Source organism: Haliaeetus albicilla, chromosome Z (genome assembly GCF_947461875.1).
Source record: "Haliaeetus albicilla chromosome Z, bHalAlb1.1, whole genome shotgun sequence".
Lineage (NCBI taxonomy): Eukaryota > Metazoa > Chordata > Aves > Accipitriformes > Accipitridae > Haliaeetus > Haliaeetus albicilla.
Window position 1 is genome coordinate 52,148,050 of NC_091516.1, and position 14,898 is coordinate 52,162,947.

Genomic DNA, 14,898 nt, shown 5'->3' on the forward strand with positions numbered 1-14,898 from the left:
ATGGGAGCAGGGAGAGGAAGAAGAACTTTTTGTGGCAAACTGATCTATTCCTTCATTTTCATAGAACTACTTGAAAGTTTGCAGGTTATCTTTTTCAACTGAGTCCTTCTTATGGAAAGAAGCATATGGCAGGACATCAGAGATTGTGACTATAGTTATGTGGTAAATGGACTTTGTAGTATGGATGTCACTTTGATATTACTAATATAATTTTTACAATTTTTTACACATGGGTCTCTAAAGTTATTTACAAAGCAGCATAGATCACAAGACCACACTGAAAGTGATAGACTGAGTAGGTACAGCACAACTGAGTATAAGGTGGGTGCAGAGCACAGGTAGGACCTTTAGTAAGGCTGGGCAGCAAGCAGATGTGTTTTTTCCTACTCCCCTGAATACACAGAGGTTATGCTTATCTCCATCCTGTAGCTGAAGAAGATTGGACCAACCCTTCTCAGTGGGTAAAGGCTCCTCTCTAAGTTCATTTGCAGATAGAAAAGGAGAGAGCCGTTGTCTGAGCTATCACTTAGCTGAGTAAAAGCCATCAACTGAATGTAGGAAGTGACTTCTTAATCTGTCCCTTTCCTCTTCCTTTGCACAAACAAGTAAGAACTAAGTGGTCCTAAGTTTGCTCTGCCATATCTTGTTTCTGGACTGTTATTTTCTGTGAGTTACTCAGTTCCAATTAACTGCTGCTTATGATCCCACTCTTGTCCTTATATGAAGTAAAATAAATAATCTCTGACAAGTGAGCATCTCTCAGTTGGTCTTGTACAGTGATCACAAAATGTTCACAGGGATTCAGAGACAAACTCCCTCTTTATGTTATTATTTATAACTCCTCTTTTTATTTACTATGTAAAGTATAGGTGAAGAGGACTTCTTTGAATACAAAGTTGAATGGCTAGTATCAGTTATCCTGTAACTTACTAATGCTGACAGTTCTACAATTCAAGGTAAACAGTCTTACATTTTCTTGCAGGCAGACAGTGGAACGTGTGACATTACAGAACCAGCTCCAGCAGCTTTTAGAAGCCCAGCGGTCAGAGGGCAAGTCACTGCCCACATCCCCAGGGTAAGGTGACTGGAATTGTGTTGCAGCCTGGATTTGCGCAGTTTCATGGTACATCAGTTATCAGGAGAAGCTGTAACCTGTCTAAATAGCAGATGTGTTCTGTAAAGTAAATGTGGTTTTTTACCTCGTGGGCTTGAAGCTGACCTTCTAGAATTTGACAGTGTATAATGTTGTATAAATATTGGAAATTTTGAGTATGAAATTAATAGTCCCTGTTTCCCAACAGAGCGAAAATCAGATTTACAGTGGGATACAATATATTTTGTATTATATGAATAGCAGAGGATCCTAGAAACCCCTAGGAAAGTTGTAAAGTTTGACCTTGTGGTGGTCCACTGTACATTACTGCCAGCACTAATTCATAACTCAGTTACCAACAAAACCTGCTTTCAGATTAATAAGACTCCTTACGCTCATTAAATCTTTTGCCTGCAGTAGCTTGTATAAAAATTCAAAACTCCAGAAATTTTATGTATTGTTTACATATCCTGCCAGAAGTCCCAGAAATAGACACAAACTGAGTAACATTAAAGAGAAGGAAAGTAAAGGAAGAGGACTGGATCTGGAGTCTGCTAATGTATCTCTTTGACTTCTGCCATAGACTTCCAGTGTGATGCATGGAAGTGAAGCAAGCACACGACTTCTCTCTGATAGCAATCTGAAGAAGACTTTGAAAGGAATTAAGTAACTCACGTGCAAATAGGACTCAATTTATCATTACCTTCTAATGCAGTTTCCTCTCTGGAAGACATATACAGCGCTTCTCCTTGTTTCAGAGTTGTTAGGGAGCTACATATATGTTGAAGTATAAAGCCAGCATAAAAGCTTCTGCAGGCATTGATGGTCAGAGTTTTGGGTCTTCAAGTATGAACTCATAGGATCAGTGACTGCTCTTTTTCCATTCTCACAGAATCTCAAGCACTTTTCTGGAGAAGTGATCCATGTCCCTGAATTTCATGTGTCTATTTCAGACAACACAAACAGTTACAGAAGTAGATAACAAAGACATTGGGATTGGAGAAGCTTTGTGTAAAGGAACTTCAGCTAGGAAAGGGCTGTAAACTCCAAAATCCTGCTGAAGTAGAAAAACACACTGGAAAGAGTTGTACTGTCCTTTTTTTTTTTAGAATCATGGTCTTTGTCTTCCCTGTCTGCCAGCTCAACAGGGACAATGGGACCAAACACTGTCTTCCAGCTCATTTGGTTTCTGTGATTTTTGCTGACTGGTCTTTCCAAGTGGTCTCGCATCTGAGTACTGGTGAGCACCAGGACTGTTTTACTTTCAGTTTCAGATAAGATCAGGTGAGAGCAGATCTCTCATCATTCATTATTGCTTTAAAAGGGCAGGTTTCAACATCTTTTTAATTAAATGAGGAAGTCTGAAAATTTATTTCATAGTTGGCTACTACTTTTCCTTCCAGCTAGAACTCACTTGTGGATATTATCATCATCCAAGGAGCCAGTAGCAGATTTAAGAGAACCTATCCCTTTTACTAGGAATGTCTATTGTACATACATGCATATTCTTCAGTGTATGTTTTGGTTTCCCACAGGAGAAAAAGCGCAAAATGAATTGAAGATGGGGTGGCTAGTATAGGCATGTGAATTTTGTACAGTGTGAGATCTATGGACTCATCAGAGTAGAAGTTGCTTGCAAAAAAAGAAATTAAATTCATTAATGCACTGCCTCACACAGACCTTAATTTTGTCACCTTACCCTTGCTTAGAGGGAGAGTGGTTTAAAATAAGAATGGAGTATTATGAGCTCTGGCATATGTCACGGGGAAAGAAATGGTGTCTGTAATTTACGTTCCTTGCAAAGACTTACTTGAGATTGCTGTTTCCTCGATACATAACATTTGGAGTTCAAAATTTAATTTATTATTCTAATAGTATTGAAATAAATTCATGTCACCTTTCTCATGCTTTTCAGCATTTCATATCTGAAAAGTTTTGAGTGCAAATGGCCCTGACTTTTTATGAGGTCTTATATGGCTATTATTAATACCAGATGAAGTTTAGATTTATGAAATCATTGCTATGCAGAGAGCTGGTACTTTTGCAGTATTTAGAATAAGCTACTTTTGTATTATGGTGTGACTTGGATAGTAGGCATTTGGCCTTGCAGGTTTTTTCGCCTTTTAAAACATGTCAACCCCCACAAATAGGAAATAGTTTCTCTGAAGTTTTCCTCAGAAAGTCATCTTTGGCACTGAAATAACCATTCTAAGTTTTGATTTTAAGGAGTTTTCTTTGTAAGAGAAAGTGAAAAGACTCAAATCCTAATTAGGAGTGGAAGCAGGGTTACGTCCTTCTCTGTGTAGTCTTCACTGTGGCATCATAGTAATGAATTCCATGTGAGTAGCGATGAAGAGGATAAGTAACAATAAGCTGAGACAGACACGTACACTGGAAATGGCAGTTTCACATTTTCTATGTGCATTAATTTGGCTGTGGTATTTCCTCCTCTTTTTTTCTTTAAGCTTGCCATCATCTCCTGCTTCTGGCAAACCCCAATGGAAACCATCTGAAGCAGATGAATTGTCTCCACCAAAAAGTAAATTGAACACCCAAGATGGGATTCAGATTCTTGGCAGCTTGGGAACTTCTAGTCGCTCTCGAGCCAAGATAAAAGATGAGAACTCAGATAAAATCTTGCGCCAGTTGTTGGGGAAGGAAATCTCTGAAAATGTCTGTATGCAGGAAAAGCTGACTTTGGAATTTCAGGATGCTCATGCATCCTCCAAGAACGTGAAGAAGATTTTGCCAGAGAAAAGGGAGCTGAAGTTGGCCAGACTGAGGCAACTGATGCAGAGGTCACTCAGCGAGTCTGACACAGACTCAGCTAATTCTGAGGACCACAAGAACACCCCTGTGAAAAGAACTGACAAACCAAGGCCTCAGCCCATAGTGGAGAGTGTTGAGAGCACAGAGAGTTTGCACCTGATGATCAAGAAACACACTTCTGCAGCAGGACGCCGCTTCCCTTTTGGTATCAGGGTTTCTAAGTCTGTGGATGGCCACAGTCCTTCCCCTACTTCAGAGAGCAGCGATCTGGATAATGAAGCCCCGTATCAGCCTGGTGCTCTACCTCAGAGCCAGTTTTGTGGAGACAACTCTCCGTCCAGCACGGACAGTGCCGCTGCTCAAAAGGTTGCCACCAGCCCTAAGAGTGCTCTCAAGTCTCCATCTTCAAAGCGCAGAACCTCCCAAAATTTGAAACTTCGAGTAACCTTCGAGGAGCCTGTGGTGCAGGTGGAGCTAGCAGAGTCAGAACTAAGCGAGGAAAAGGATAAAGACCGGGGCAAAGGACTCGTGCGGTCTCCACCTGGCTCTGGGGAGCCAGCGGGGGACCAGCTGAAAAGGCCTTTTGGAACCTTTCGGTCCATAATGGAGACACTGAGTGGCAACCAAAATAACAACAACAACTGTCAAACAGCAAACCTGATCAAAACCTCATCGACACTGCCCTTTACTTCATTAGGAAGGAAGACAGCAGACAGCAAGGGAAATCCAGCAGCTCTCACAAAAGGAAGAAACAAGCCAGTGAGTGCACTGAAAGGAGGAAGGGCCTTTTTTTTCTCCTGTCCCTTTAAGTAATGAATAAGTTTGACAGCTTCTTCTTCCTGCCTTTCTGTAGCAAAAGGATGTACACAGATATTTTACTGTATTTGATCTGTAGAAAGCCAATCCACTGTTTTAATTCCTGTTTTAATTTTGGAAGGCTTTTCCAAGGAGTGGCAGGTATTGCTTGTGTACAGAGTCTGTACTCTTAGTGCACATGGTTTGCATATTCTGTGTTGAAAGCTTTCCACAGAGACGTGATTTACCTGGAAATGATGTTTGATATTGCTCTGAGTGACAAGTCATACAATGAGAATATCATGCTTGAGTCTGTGGGGTTTCTGGGGAGTAAATAACTGAAGGACTAGCCCTGTCCTGTTATATAGCCAAGACTGGTGAGGCCAACAGGATAAAAATAAGTGGTAGTATATAAAGAGGAAAAATAGCAGAAATGGTCCTTCCTGCTTCTGTGGGAGCTACAGCCATCCCCTAGGTATTGAAGCTGTCAGTACTCAGCTTTTTCTTCCCACCCTCTCCTCATAGCACAGAGTCTTCTCATGGCAGAGCATATTTTTGGTCTGTAGCAAAATGTACTGGATCCGGATCATCCCCTCTCTGCAGTCAACAGAGTTCCCTTTCTGGGATCCCAACAGAAAGAGGGGTGTCTCCAGTTAGGAGGCTGGCTCTCTTGTTCAAAAGAAAGGAGAAAGTACTTTGAACAAATGTATCTTTCAAGAGAAAGGAAGAGGTATGGAATGAAAGAGGCAGAGGTAGGAAATACTCTGAGTGCAGTGTGTCTGTGGAGCAGAGAGGAGAAGTGCAAACATCTGGAGATACGATAAAGAGTTGAGTGAGAGGGAATGGTAGATGATTTAATCCTCTGTGAAAGACGGGGTGGGAGGGAAGGGGTGGATGGAAAGACATGAGGCGAAAGAATAACTTCAAGATGAAAAAAAAGAACGTAAAGTAGGCCAAGAGGAGGAGAAGGAATAGTGAATTATATACTGTAAAAAGTATGACAAGGTAATGGGAGAAAAACACAGGAAAATCTTAGGCATAGAGGAGGCAAAATGAGTATGGAAAAGAAACAGTGGAAACAGAGAACTGGGAAACAGTGAGCAGTCCATATTAGTGGGTACTGCTAGAACAGTAGCACTATAGCAGAATGTGAAGTGAAATGAAATGAAAAAAATCAAAGGAGACCTAATAGGCTAAGTTGAAGTGGGACTGCATTTATTAAAAAGTTTACTCATAATCACAGTAAGAACTACTAATTTGAGCCTTTAAAACATGCACCACCTAGCTGAACAGCCAATTTAACATAGAAGTATTTTCATAATACAATGGCAATTTTTTTCAAAACACTGATTCAGATTTTGTAGTAACAGAGGAAAAGGCAGTCTGTTTTCAAAGATGTTCTGATAGATTGCAAGGTCATGAGCAGTTTTCATAGTTCCCTAAGAAATTTGAAGAGTTGGATAAGGTAATTCTAACAGTATTGGTGCATGTTGTCTGTGAAAAGGCCGTGTTTGTATGTAATTGTTGCCAACATCAATATTGTGGAAAGTGTACATTTTCATACCAAGCCAAAGGACCACAGCACACATCTCAAAGAGGTAACAGATTCAACCTCATTTACTAACTCAAAAAAAAATCTGTTAAAATGTTATTGTGGCTATTTTACTGCATGTTTTGATAGACTTCCATGTTATGCATGTGGTAAGCTCAGTGCATGTTTTTAACTGATATGATGTTGTACTTCCTTAGGGTCCTTACTGCAGCTACACCAGTCTTTCCTTTAGCACGTTGAATGAAGAACTTCTGTGTAACAATGCTTGGTATGTGCTTATGCATGGTGATATTTAGCATCTCTGTTGCTTTGTTTTCTGAAATTGCATGTGTTTGCTAACGTTATTCATAACTGAAATACTGGAATTGATTGATGCACAAGAAGGGAAATAGATGAACAGATGAACATCTAAATTCCTAGAAAAGCAGAAATTTATGATGGATTTCTGCTGATGTCACCATTGAACTGGCTACAGGATTTCAGTTCCAAGCAAGTATAGAAAGTATTCATACTCATAAATCCACCAGGGAGTATAGCGCACTTTGGCTGAGTGTTCAGCCTCTGTTGAATGAAAGTCAAGTACCAGATGAGAATGGAAATTAAATTTCCTCTCATGAGGAGAGCAAAAAGACCACAGTTCATCTCGAAATGGCGAGTACAGAGAACATGAGGCAGAATGCTGTACTTTAAGTCTAGTGCTCTCCTATTCTCACACATCATGAGGCAGAATGCTGTACTTTAAGTCTAGTGCTCTCCTATTCTCACACATTTTTCTTACTCTCCCTCAGACTTTGAAGTTAAATCTGTTTTTTAAATGTCTGATAATTTTGACTGTGTTCAAACTCCTTAATTTAGACATGTTCCATCAGGACTATTCAGGTAGATAGAGACCAGTCCCTCAAGGTCCATAAAGACATTTTGGAAAAAGTAACATTTGACAAAATGCGTGTTTATTTTATAAGCAAGCGCTTTGTAAAAATTACCTGTCATTTTTATTCAACTCTTAACACTTACAAATTCTTGTGATGATAATTTTTTTCTGTTAAACTGAGATGTAAATCCTTTCATTAGGCCTGAAAATTATTGCTATTCACACCAAAATTATACATTTGAAGATACTTCTGGGAAAATTATAAATTAGTCAGTCTGCAGTTCAGGAGCCTGAATTACTTTCAAGTTACTCTTTTCTAAATGTCTAATGATTTGTTGTTGTTGTTCGCTTGTTTTTCTAATGCCAGGACCTTCCATAATAGAAATGGGAGTCTTGATCTGAAATCATTGGCACAGTGTATGTGAAACCAGAAACAGAACTGTAAGGTTTCCAAGAGGTTTCATTCTCTCCTTAAAACAAAGAGGGAAATTCCAGTGCGGAAAACTGACTGCACAGCAGCAGTTTGAGGGAGCATCAGTGGGCAGCCTCCAGTCAAAACACCCAGCTGCCTGTCCAGACTGTGGAGTAATACAAAACCATTAATCTCATTTTTACATTAGAGCTGTCTCCTGGATGTAGCCAGTTGCTGTAATTTGGTATTGCCTTTTGTAAATGCGCTTGTGTGAGAAACCCCTGGCAGCATGGCATTTCCCCAGAAGCAGTGAGAGAGGGGGAAGGTCTGGCTCCTGCTGCAGAGCTGCAGAGTCACCTGCTGAGTGGGTGAAGGTTGGGCTTAAACTCCTGGCTGTCCTTCCAGGCACTGCTGATCCCGGCACCTTGTCCTGAAGTTGGGCACCCGGAAAACCAGAGCAGGAAGCAAGGAGCAGAGTGCACTAGGGGCACAGCTTGAGGAGGCTGTTACTGTACCCACAGATTAGGACAGAAGTGGGCAAATTGTGTGCCAGAGTCTGTGGCGTGAGATTTCCAAAAATCACATAAGAATGGAAGATGTATTGTGCTTTTCAGAAATCAGAACGCAGACCTGAAGGCTCTCAGAGCTTCTAAGCCAGCCTTTGTGATGCCTTTTAGGGTGTGTTGTGATTTTTTAATGGCAAAATGGGTGCCTGTCGTTAGTCCACTGCATGCTGCCCTGTAGCCTGTGAAATTTAAATAATAGAAGAACATCACCATCACATGCACTACAAGCCCCTGGACACTGTCTGAATTTTCCCTGGATGGTCTGGGGGGGTGACTGTGTATTACCATTTCAGAGCTATTCTGAAAAAGAATCTTTCTGGAAAACAGCGCAGTCTTTGGTGTTTTAAACCTTTGTAGATTGTTATATTGGGGGGCTATATTTCTGGACACAGTCCCAAAACCCATTTTAACTCTTGACCCTTATGTAGGGGATTTTATTAGCATCTTCTGAAGTCGTTATACAAAATCTACCTTCAGTCAGATGACATTCCTGTCCACCAGTTTCCAGCTTCTTTTTCTTCAGCTTCTGTTTATTTTGTTTGTCTTATTTTTTCATTCAAAATACCCAAGTACATTAAGGCTTTGTAGTTTACTTTTTCAAATTGGTCACAGCTCAAGAGCAGCACATTGTATTAAATTTTCTAGCGTCCTTTTAAAGTTTGATACACTCTATTTTTCTTCAGGGCCTAGAGTAAATTTCAGATGTGTGGGATGGGTTGGGATATTTTTTCCCCTGTTGGAAGGATTGGCTAGTTTCTTGCATAGTATGACTGCAAGCAAATGCTTGTAGTTTTTTCCATCTTACATGTATGCCAATGAATGGTTCTTTTCCACACTTTAAATCATCTGAGATCTGCAGTACATTAAAGTAAGCACTAACTCACCATATCAATACAAAACCTTGTATTAGCTGCAGCTATCAACAGCAAAAATTGCTTCATATGTCAGGGGCAATCAGCAGAATCTACCATCAGGTTTCTGTCAGATAGTAAACTGGGTATGCTTCTAAAATAGCAAGTGGATCTAACCTAACAGATATCTCACTGCCACACCTAGTGCTGGATAAATGACAACTTCAAATATATACTCTAGAAAAAGGATGCTTGTCTGTATGTCTAATAAAATAGTTACAATTCAAACTAGAACAGTATAAAATCAACACGAAAGTCATTTAGGCCTAGTCCCAAACAATTTACAGTTGTTTTGTTGTGAACTGTTATGATCATGCATCAGTGCTTTTTGCATGAGGGGATTTTAGCATTCCGAGAAGATATTAGAAATTTGGTTAGTAATTAGTAATATTGGTAATACATTTCCTTCAGGTCAGCAGGCACAGTTGTAAAAGGCATGTCTGTTCAGCATTGTCACCTAGAGACATCTGCATTAGCTAAAAACGATCCTCTTTGAGGTCACAATACAACTGTAGAGCTGCAAAATGGTGTCTTTGGAGTGCCTAGTGAGCCTCTACACGGGGGACTCACCCACAAGGTCTTTCAGCACTGCAAGTCTGCGCTAACATGGGAGTTAATTGATGCAAGTCTTAGCCTTAGAGAGCATCCTTTAATAAAGCTCCATGGTTAACGCCAAACATGCTGTTGATAACAGCAATGCATGTTACGTGCCAAAAACTAATAACAGCAAAAAATTAAGTGCTCCTCTTTTACCTTCTCAAACTCAGTCCTACAAATTCTACCTCCTCTAGCTCATTCTATGTTTCTTGCTCTTGCTTTGGGTATGTGGCAACAGTAATTTAGATGAATGAAGGGTGTTTTAAAATAAAGTGATCCCTCCTGTCCTCTTATTAGGACCCACAACCGTGGTCCCTGAGAAGGTCAGCTTCTGTTAAATCCTGAAGTAACTGCAAGTACTTAGGATGCATCTAGGCATCCTAAGTATCAGTCTCTTGGTGATGTTTGGTTCTTTGTGGTGATTGTAGACTGGAATAAAGCTATTCTGGTTTATAAGAATCAGGCTCACAAATATGTGAATTTAAGGCAAACTTTTTATACACATACTCTTGCCCTTTGCTGTGAGTTTTTAACCTCCCGCTAGTATCTGTCCTTTGCAGCAACAAACCAGCTAGTCATGATTGTATTGTAGGAGTTTTACTGTTCAGCAGTAATAACTAAAAATGAGCCTTTTAACATGTTTGAAAGTTGCTGTGGGCTGGATGCTTAATCAAAAATCCTTAGTTGGAAGAGGGGGCGAACATACTGGGGATTCAGAACAAGGACATATGAAAGGAAGTGAAGAATCTGAGTGTTATAAATATTTAGTGTATAATTGTTCTACTTTAATTAGCAGTTTGAGTCTCATACATGAGCGATAGCTTTTAAATTATTTTTTTAAATTTAAATTTACCTAGTATGGAAATTAAGACACACTATAGAGAAATTATCCTTATCTGTGTATCTAATAAATTCTTAATGATTTGAATTGAGATTTTACCTAAGTTACCATGTTAAAAGAGATACAGACCCCATGTCAGAAAGAGAATTACTGCTTGCCATTTTTCCTGTGGCCTTTGCCACCATCTTCTACTTAAGTGGACACATAAAGTCCAATGAATCACCTTCTGAAAGTGTTTGTTTCACTCTGATGATTATTAATGGAGACTAGATGATTCTCTTACAGGTAGATTCAGAAACAAACAGGATATGTCTAATGTTTGTTTTAGTGGATCTTTTTATCACTATGGTACTTCTCCCTAAAGTACAAGGAATTTTTGGACAGTCTGTCCATTATTACCAGAACATTATGACAGTGTACTAATTAATGCCATGACTTAAAAAGCTCTTTATTGTCCCATTGGTTTGCAGTTTTGATTTCAGAATAGGGACTACAAGAAAGTCAGTAAGAATCCACAGTATTAAAAAGTATTGTGTGTAGTACATGTCTAGAGAAATAAGCCCAGATAGAAAGATTATTTCAAATTCAATACTTGCAAATAGAATAAAACATGGTAAACAAACGCAAGGAAAATCCCTCTATATTCTTCGTGTTACCATGAGTAATTTTCTTCTTTTTCTTTCCAGGCATGATGACATCAATAGGAAAAGACAGAAATCCAACAGTCAAAAGAGTACTGAAGAGCCAGAGCTGCAGGAATTCTTCCTCTAAACCACATCTTATGATGTCTCACTTTGTTTGAAATACCTGAAATATATCCTTTTGAAACACTAATATGAGACATACCCCTCACCAGCAAAACAGCAGCTGTTAGGATGCCTTAATTTGTAGCAGTTAGACCATATACAAAACTTTTTTATGATATGTATGTATATGTAACTTGTTTGTAAGCTGTGCTGTGTAAAGGCATGGGTGAGCAAAAGTAACAATTTGAAAATCATTATGACACAGGCAACCTCCAAAATGTTTGTTGGGCCACAGAACACATTTTGTATTTTGTGTCTTGCATGGATATATCTTTATTTCCCTTTGTCAGTGGCATATACTGTCAAAGTTTCAGCCAGGACTCTGCCTGCTCAGCTCCTCAGTGAGACCAAGGCAAAAGCATTGATTTTTTTTGAGTATGTGTCTGTGTTATTTCTATTTTTTGTAAAAAGGAAATAAAGACAGTGTTAATAGGACACACTGAGTGCAGATACTTCTTATACTTCAGTGTTTCAACTTTTGAGCTTTAAGTGTTTTATTGGTCTTTTTGGTACTCATTTGATAATGAAACAGTACCAGGATTTCAGTTCAGTCAATCACTTGAGTCAAGAATTGCTTTAATGTTTAGTGGTCCTTTTTCAGCTTTAAAATTTATAGAAATAAAAAGAAAGCATAAATGCAATTTTAAATTAGCATTTATGCTTACTTGCCAAACACTGGCAATGTGCTCGGCTCTTTTCAAATTACCAAGTAATCTGCTAAAACCTAATCCATATTGTCTCAAAGCTGTCATGATCCTTTTATTGAGTGTTCTTTGAACCTTTCAGAGAAAACGCAATCTATTACTGAATTCACTTCATTTCTGGTAAACTAAGTACATTCTGCAAATGTGTTCATACAGCACGACATCCAAAAGCAGACTACTAGCCAATCTTTACTTGACACATTTATCTATATCAAATATGTATGTATAAATTTGCTTTATTTTTATTATATTGATCTATTCCATTTGAAGACTGCTACGGTTTGATGAGAAAGATCCAAATACATGAGGATTTATTTTGCTGACTGTTCCAACAGAACATAGGGAAGTCATAGGAAGTTTGCCAAAGAAATTTTTTGTCACAAAGAGAACCATAGAATCATGGAGTGGTTTGGGTTGGAAGGGACCTTTAAAGATCATCTAGTTCCAACCTCCCTACAGTGGGCAGGGACATAAAAAATTATGAGATTATGCAAATTAATTTTCTGCAGTTGCAGAACTAGTAAGTAAATAATGTGGACACTCAAGAAGATTTTGATTAAGTACAAGGGAGTTGCTTCCTGTGCAGTTTCTCTTGCCTGTTTTTTGCTGTGTTCATCTTGACCATTGGGCTTCCTTTCTGGTCAGTGAGAAGAGAGAGGGACTTCCTGAATGTGATTCAGCCTACTTACTGTAGATACCTCATTTACAGGAGTACTAGTCCCTTCCTACTCATTACAGGGGAAGTTGAGGTAGTAGAGCTCTTGGAAGAGTTACTTAGTATTTGAATGCCTTTAATTAAGTGAGATAAATATCTTTCTTCGGGTCACTCTTCAGAGTGATGTCACATTTGGCCATACAGCTGCCATGGACCAAGATGACTGCATGCCCCAGGCACCCTGCTTATAGGCTTTGGATAATCACAGGGTACTACTGGGTAACATGGAGCCAACTGAGAGATCAGGGAAAAAAAAAACCAAACAAACAAAACAAAAAAGAACACAAATAGAAATAATAAAAGCGTGCACTTACAGAAATGAAATTCTGAGGTTTTTTCCACAGTTCTTATCTGTCACTTGGCAACACTTTGATTTTTGAGCTAAAGCAATAAACCTAGCACTTGAGCTGACCTGAGCTGTGTTGTTTAAAGAAACAACCAAACCTCCAAAAATATCCATCAGCCAGGAACAGCAATACCTCTAACTGGGCCTCCTGTCATCTCTGTGTGTATGAAAAATCTGAATGTAAAGTGAGGAGAGACACATGTGCTGCAATTGCCAGAGTACTGAAAGAGAACATAAGAAGAAGAGATCCTGTGTCTGGTAGATGGGCTTAAAACAAATTGGCAATTTGCATTTTTGAGAGTGTGAAGAGTGTTGACTATGGTCATATGAGTGGCAGAAGCAGCAATCCTGCTGAGGAATCTTGACTGACTGGAGATATGTAAAGTCTGCCATAGCTATCTGTAGTATCTAGCTGAAGCAGGGGGATGAAACTGAACTTCTGTGAAATGATTTGAAACAGACCAAGGTGTAAGTATTGTCAACTCCTGGAAGAAAGAAGTTGCCTGTTCTGGAGACTGAGGATTTAAAAGTAACCTGCTCTCTGCAGGGGAGCAATTTCTACAGGGTATATTCTCATACAGCACATAGTGAATCAAATTATGCAAGTATCTTAGAGCAATAGGGATTACTAGATGAGATAGGATTGGGATGCCAGAAGATGTTCAGGGTCTGTGGTTAAAGATATCTACTAGGTAATTGATGTTGTGTCGAAGACTCCCATCCCAGATAATTGAATAATTGAATACAGCTAGGGAGGGCTGGATGTTTTGAGTGCGAACTACATGTGCTGTTCATATGGCTATCCATGGTTTCTGAGCACACTGGGACAGACAACAGTTTCAGGGCTAGCTAGTGCAAGAGAGGCCAACTTGACGTAAGCATGAAAAGTAGTGTCTGGAGGGTTTTCTCTCTGGAGAAGGTGAACTCATATTGTATAAACTGCTGATTTTATTGTTCCCAATTTGTAGTTTCTTTCCTACCTAGGGCCCCAAAGCCTACACGTGGTACAATCTGATGTCATGCCTATTAGAGAAATGCTGATTCTGTGATCTTCAGCTGGCTGAAGCATGTGCTCTGCATATTTGTATCCTTAGTGGCTATAAAATCCAGGTGCCATAACTCCTTCTGTTTGGTTTATAATCCTCCAGGCAGATCCCTCCTGGCACAAGTCTAAGTCAGGCTTCTGTCAGCAAAGCATAAGCATTTCTCGGAGGCAGAAGAGCTGATCAGGGACTTTCCAGCAAACATCTTCAGAAAATATCAGTTAGCCAAAGCTTTTAACAGGAGCACAAACCCCTTTTGATTACAACCCTTGGCAGAAAAGGTCCTCCCCTGTCCACCCAGAAATTTCTTAACAAAAGAAGGCAGTGAGCCAATACGTATCCTAGTAAAACTATATCTGTGGACAGCACCAGTACAAAGAATGGGTTTTCGTGTTCTCTCACTCCCAAAGATGTCAGAATAAGACCTGTCTGTGTTTGTCCTGCAGTTCTGTATCAAAGGTGATAAATAGGGTGTTGGAGAGCAGTAGTGAATTCCCAATTTCATGTAATCTCAGGCTCTCCTTTTTTGAAGACTGAAAATCATTTGCTAGGAGCCTTGTTTTTTCATGGTTGGCTGATTCATTTGGTTGTTTCGGGTATTTGAGATGGGCAGCATATGGATACGTGCAGTATCAAAAATGCAAGTACTGTACTTCATCAGCAGGATGGTGTGCTATGCTTTGTCCTGCATTAGTAGAGCAGCATTTTAGTAATATTTTATTTATTTGGCTTTCAGTCTCCATATTAGAGGGCAAATACATTGGTTTACTAGGTCACTAATGAATAAAATAACTATAGTCATCATAGTTGCTGGATGAAGGAGATGAAGGAGACAAGTTAGACAATTTAGATTTAATATTCATTTCACTGCACCTGT

At 39.4% G+C, this 14,898-nt stretch overlaps 1 protein-coding gene across 5 annotated transcripts in view; it reads left to right on the top strand.

The window, feature by feature from the left end:
• Positions 1–11,648, top strand: part of SNCAIP (synuclein alpha interacting protein) — a 91,555-nt gene extending 79,907 nt beyond the window's left edge. For 4 of the 5 annotated variants that reach the window (XM_069777629.1, XM_069777628.1, XM_069777630.1 and 1 more), the window contains 4 exons: positions 983–1,075; positions 3,559–4,621; positions 6,407–6,477; positions 11,094–11,648. In XM_069777629.1, coding sequence (XP_069633730.1) covers positions 983–1,075; positions 3,559–4,621; positions 6,407–6,477; positions 11,094–11,178 — 1,312 coding nt within the window. In that variant the 3' untranslated portion in view covers positions 11,179–11,648. The remainder of the gene's footprint in view (positions 1–982; positions 1,076–3,558; positions 4,622–6,406; positions 6,478–11,093) is intronic. The other variant, XM_069777631.1, reaches the window with a different exon arrangement.
• The last annotated feature ends 3,250 nt before the right edge of the window (positions 11,649–14,898 follow it).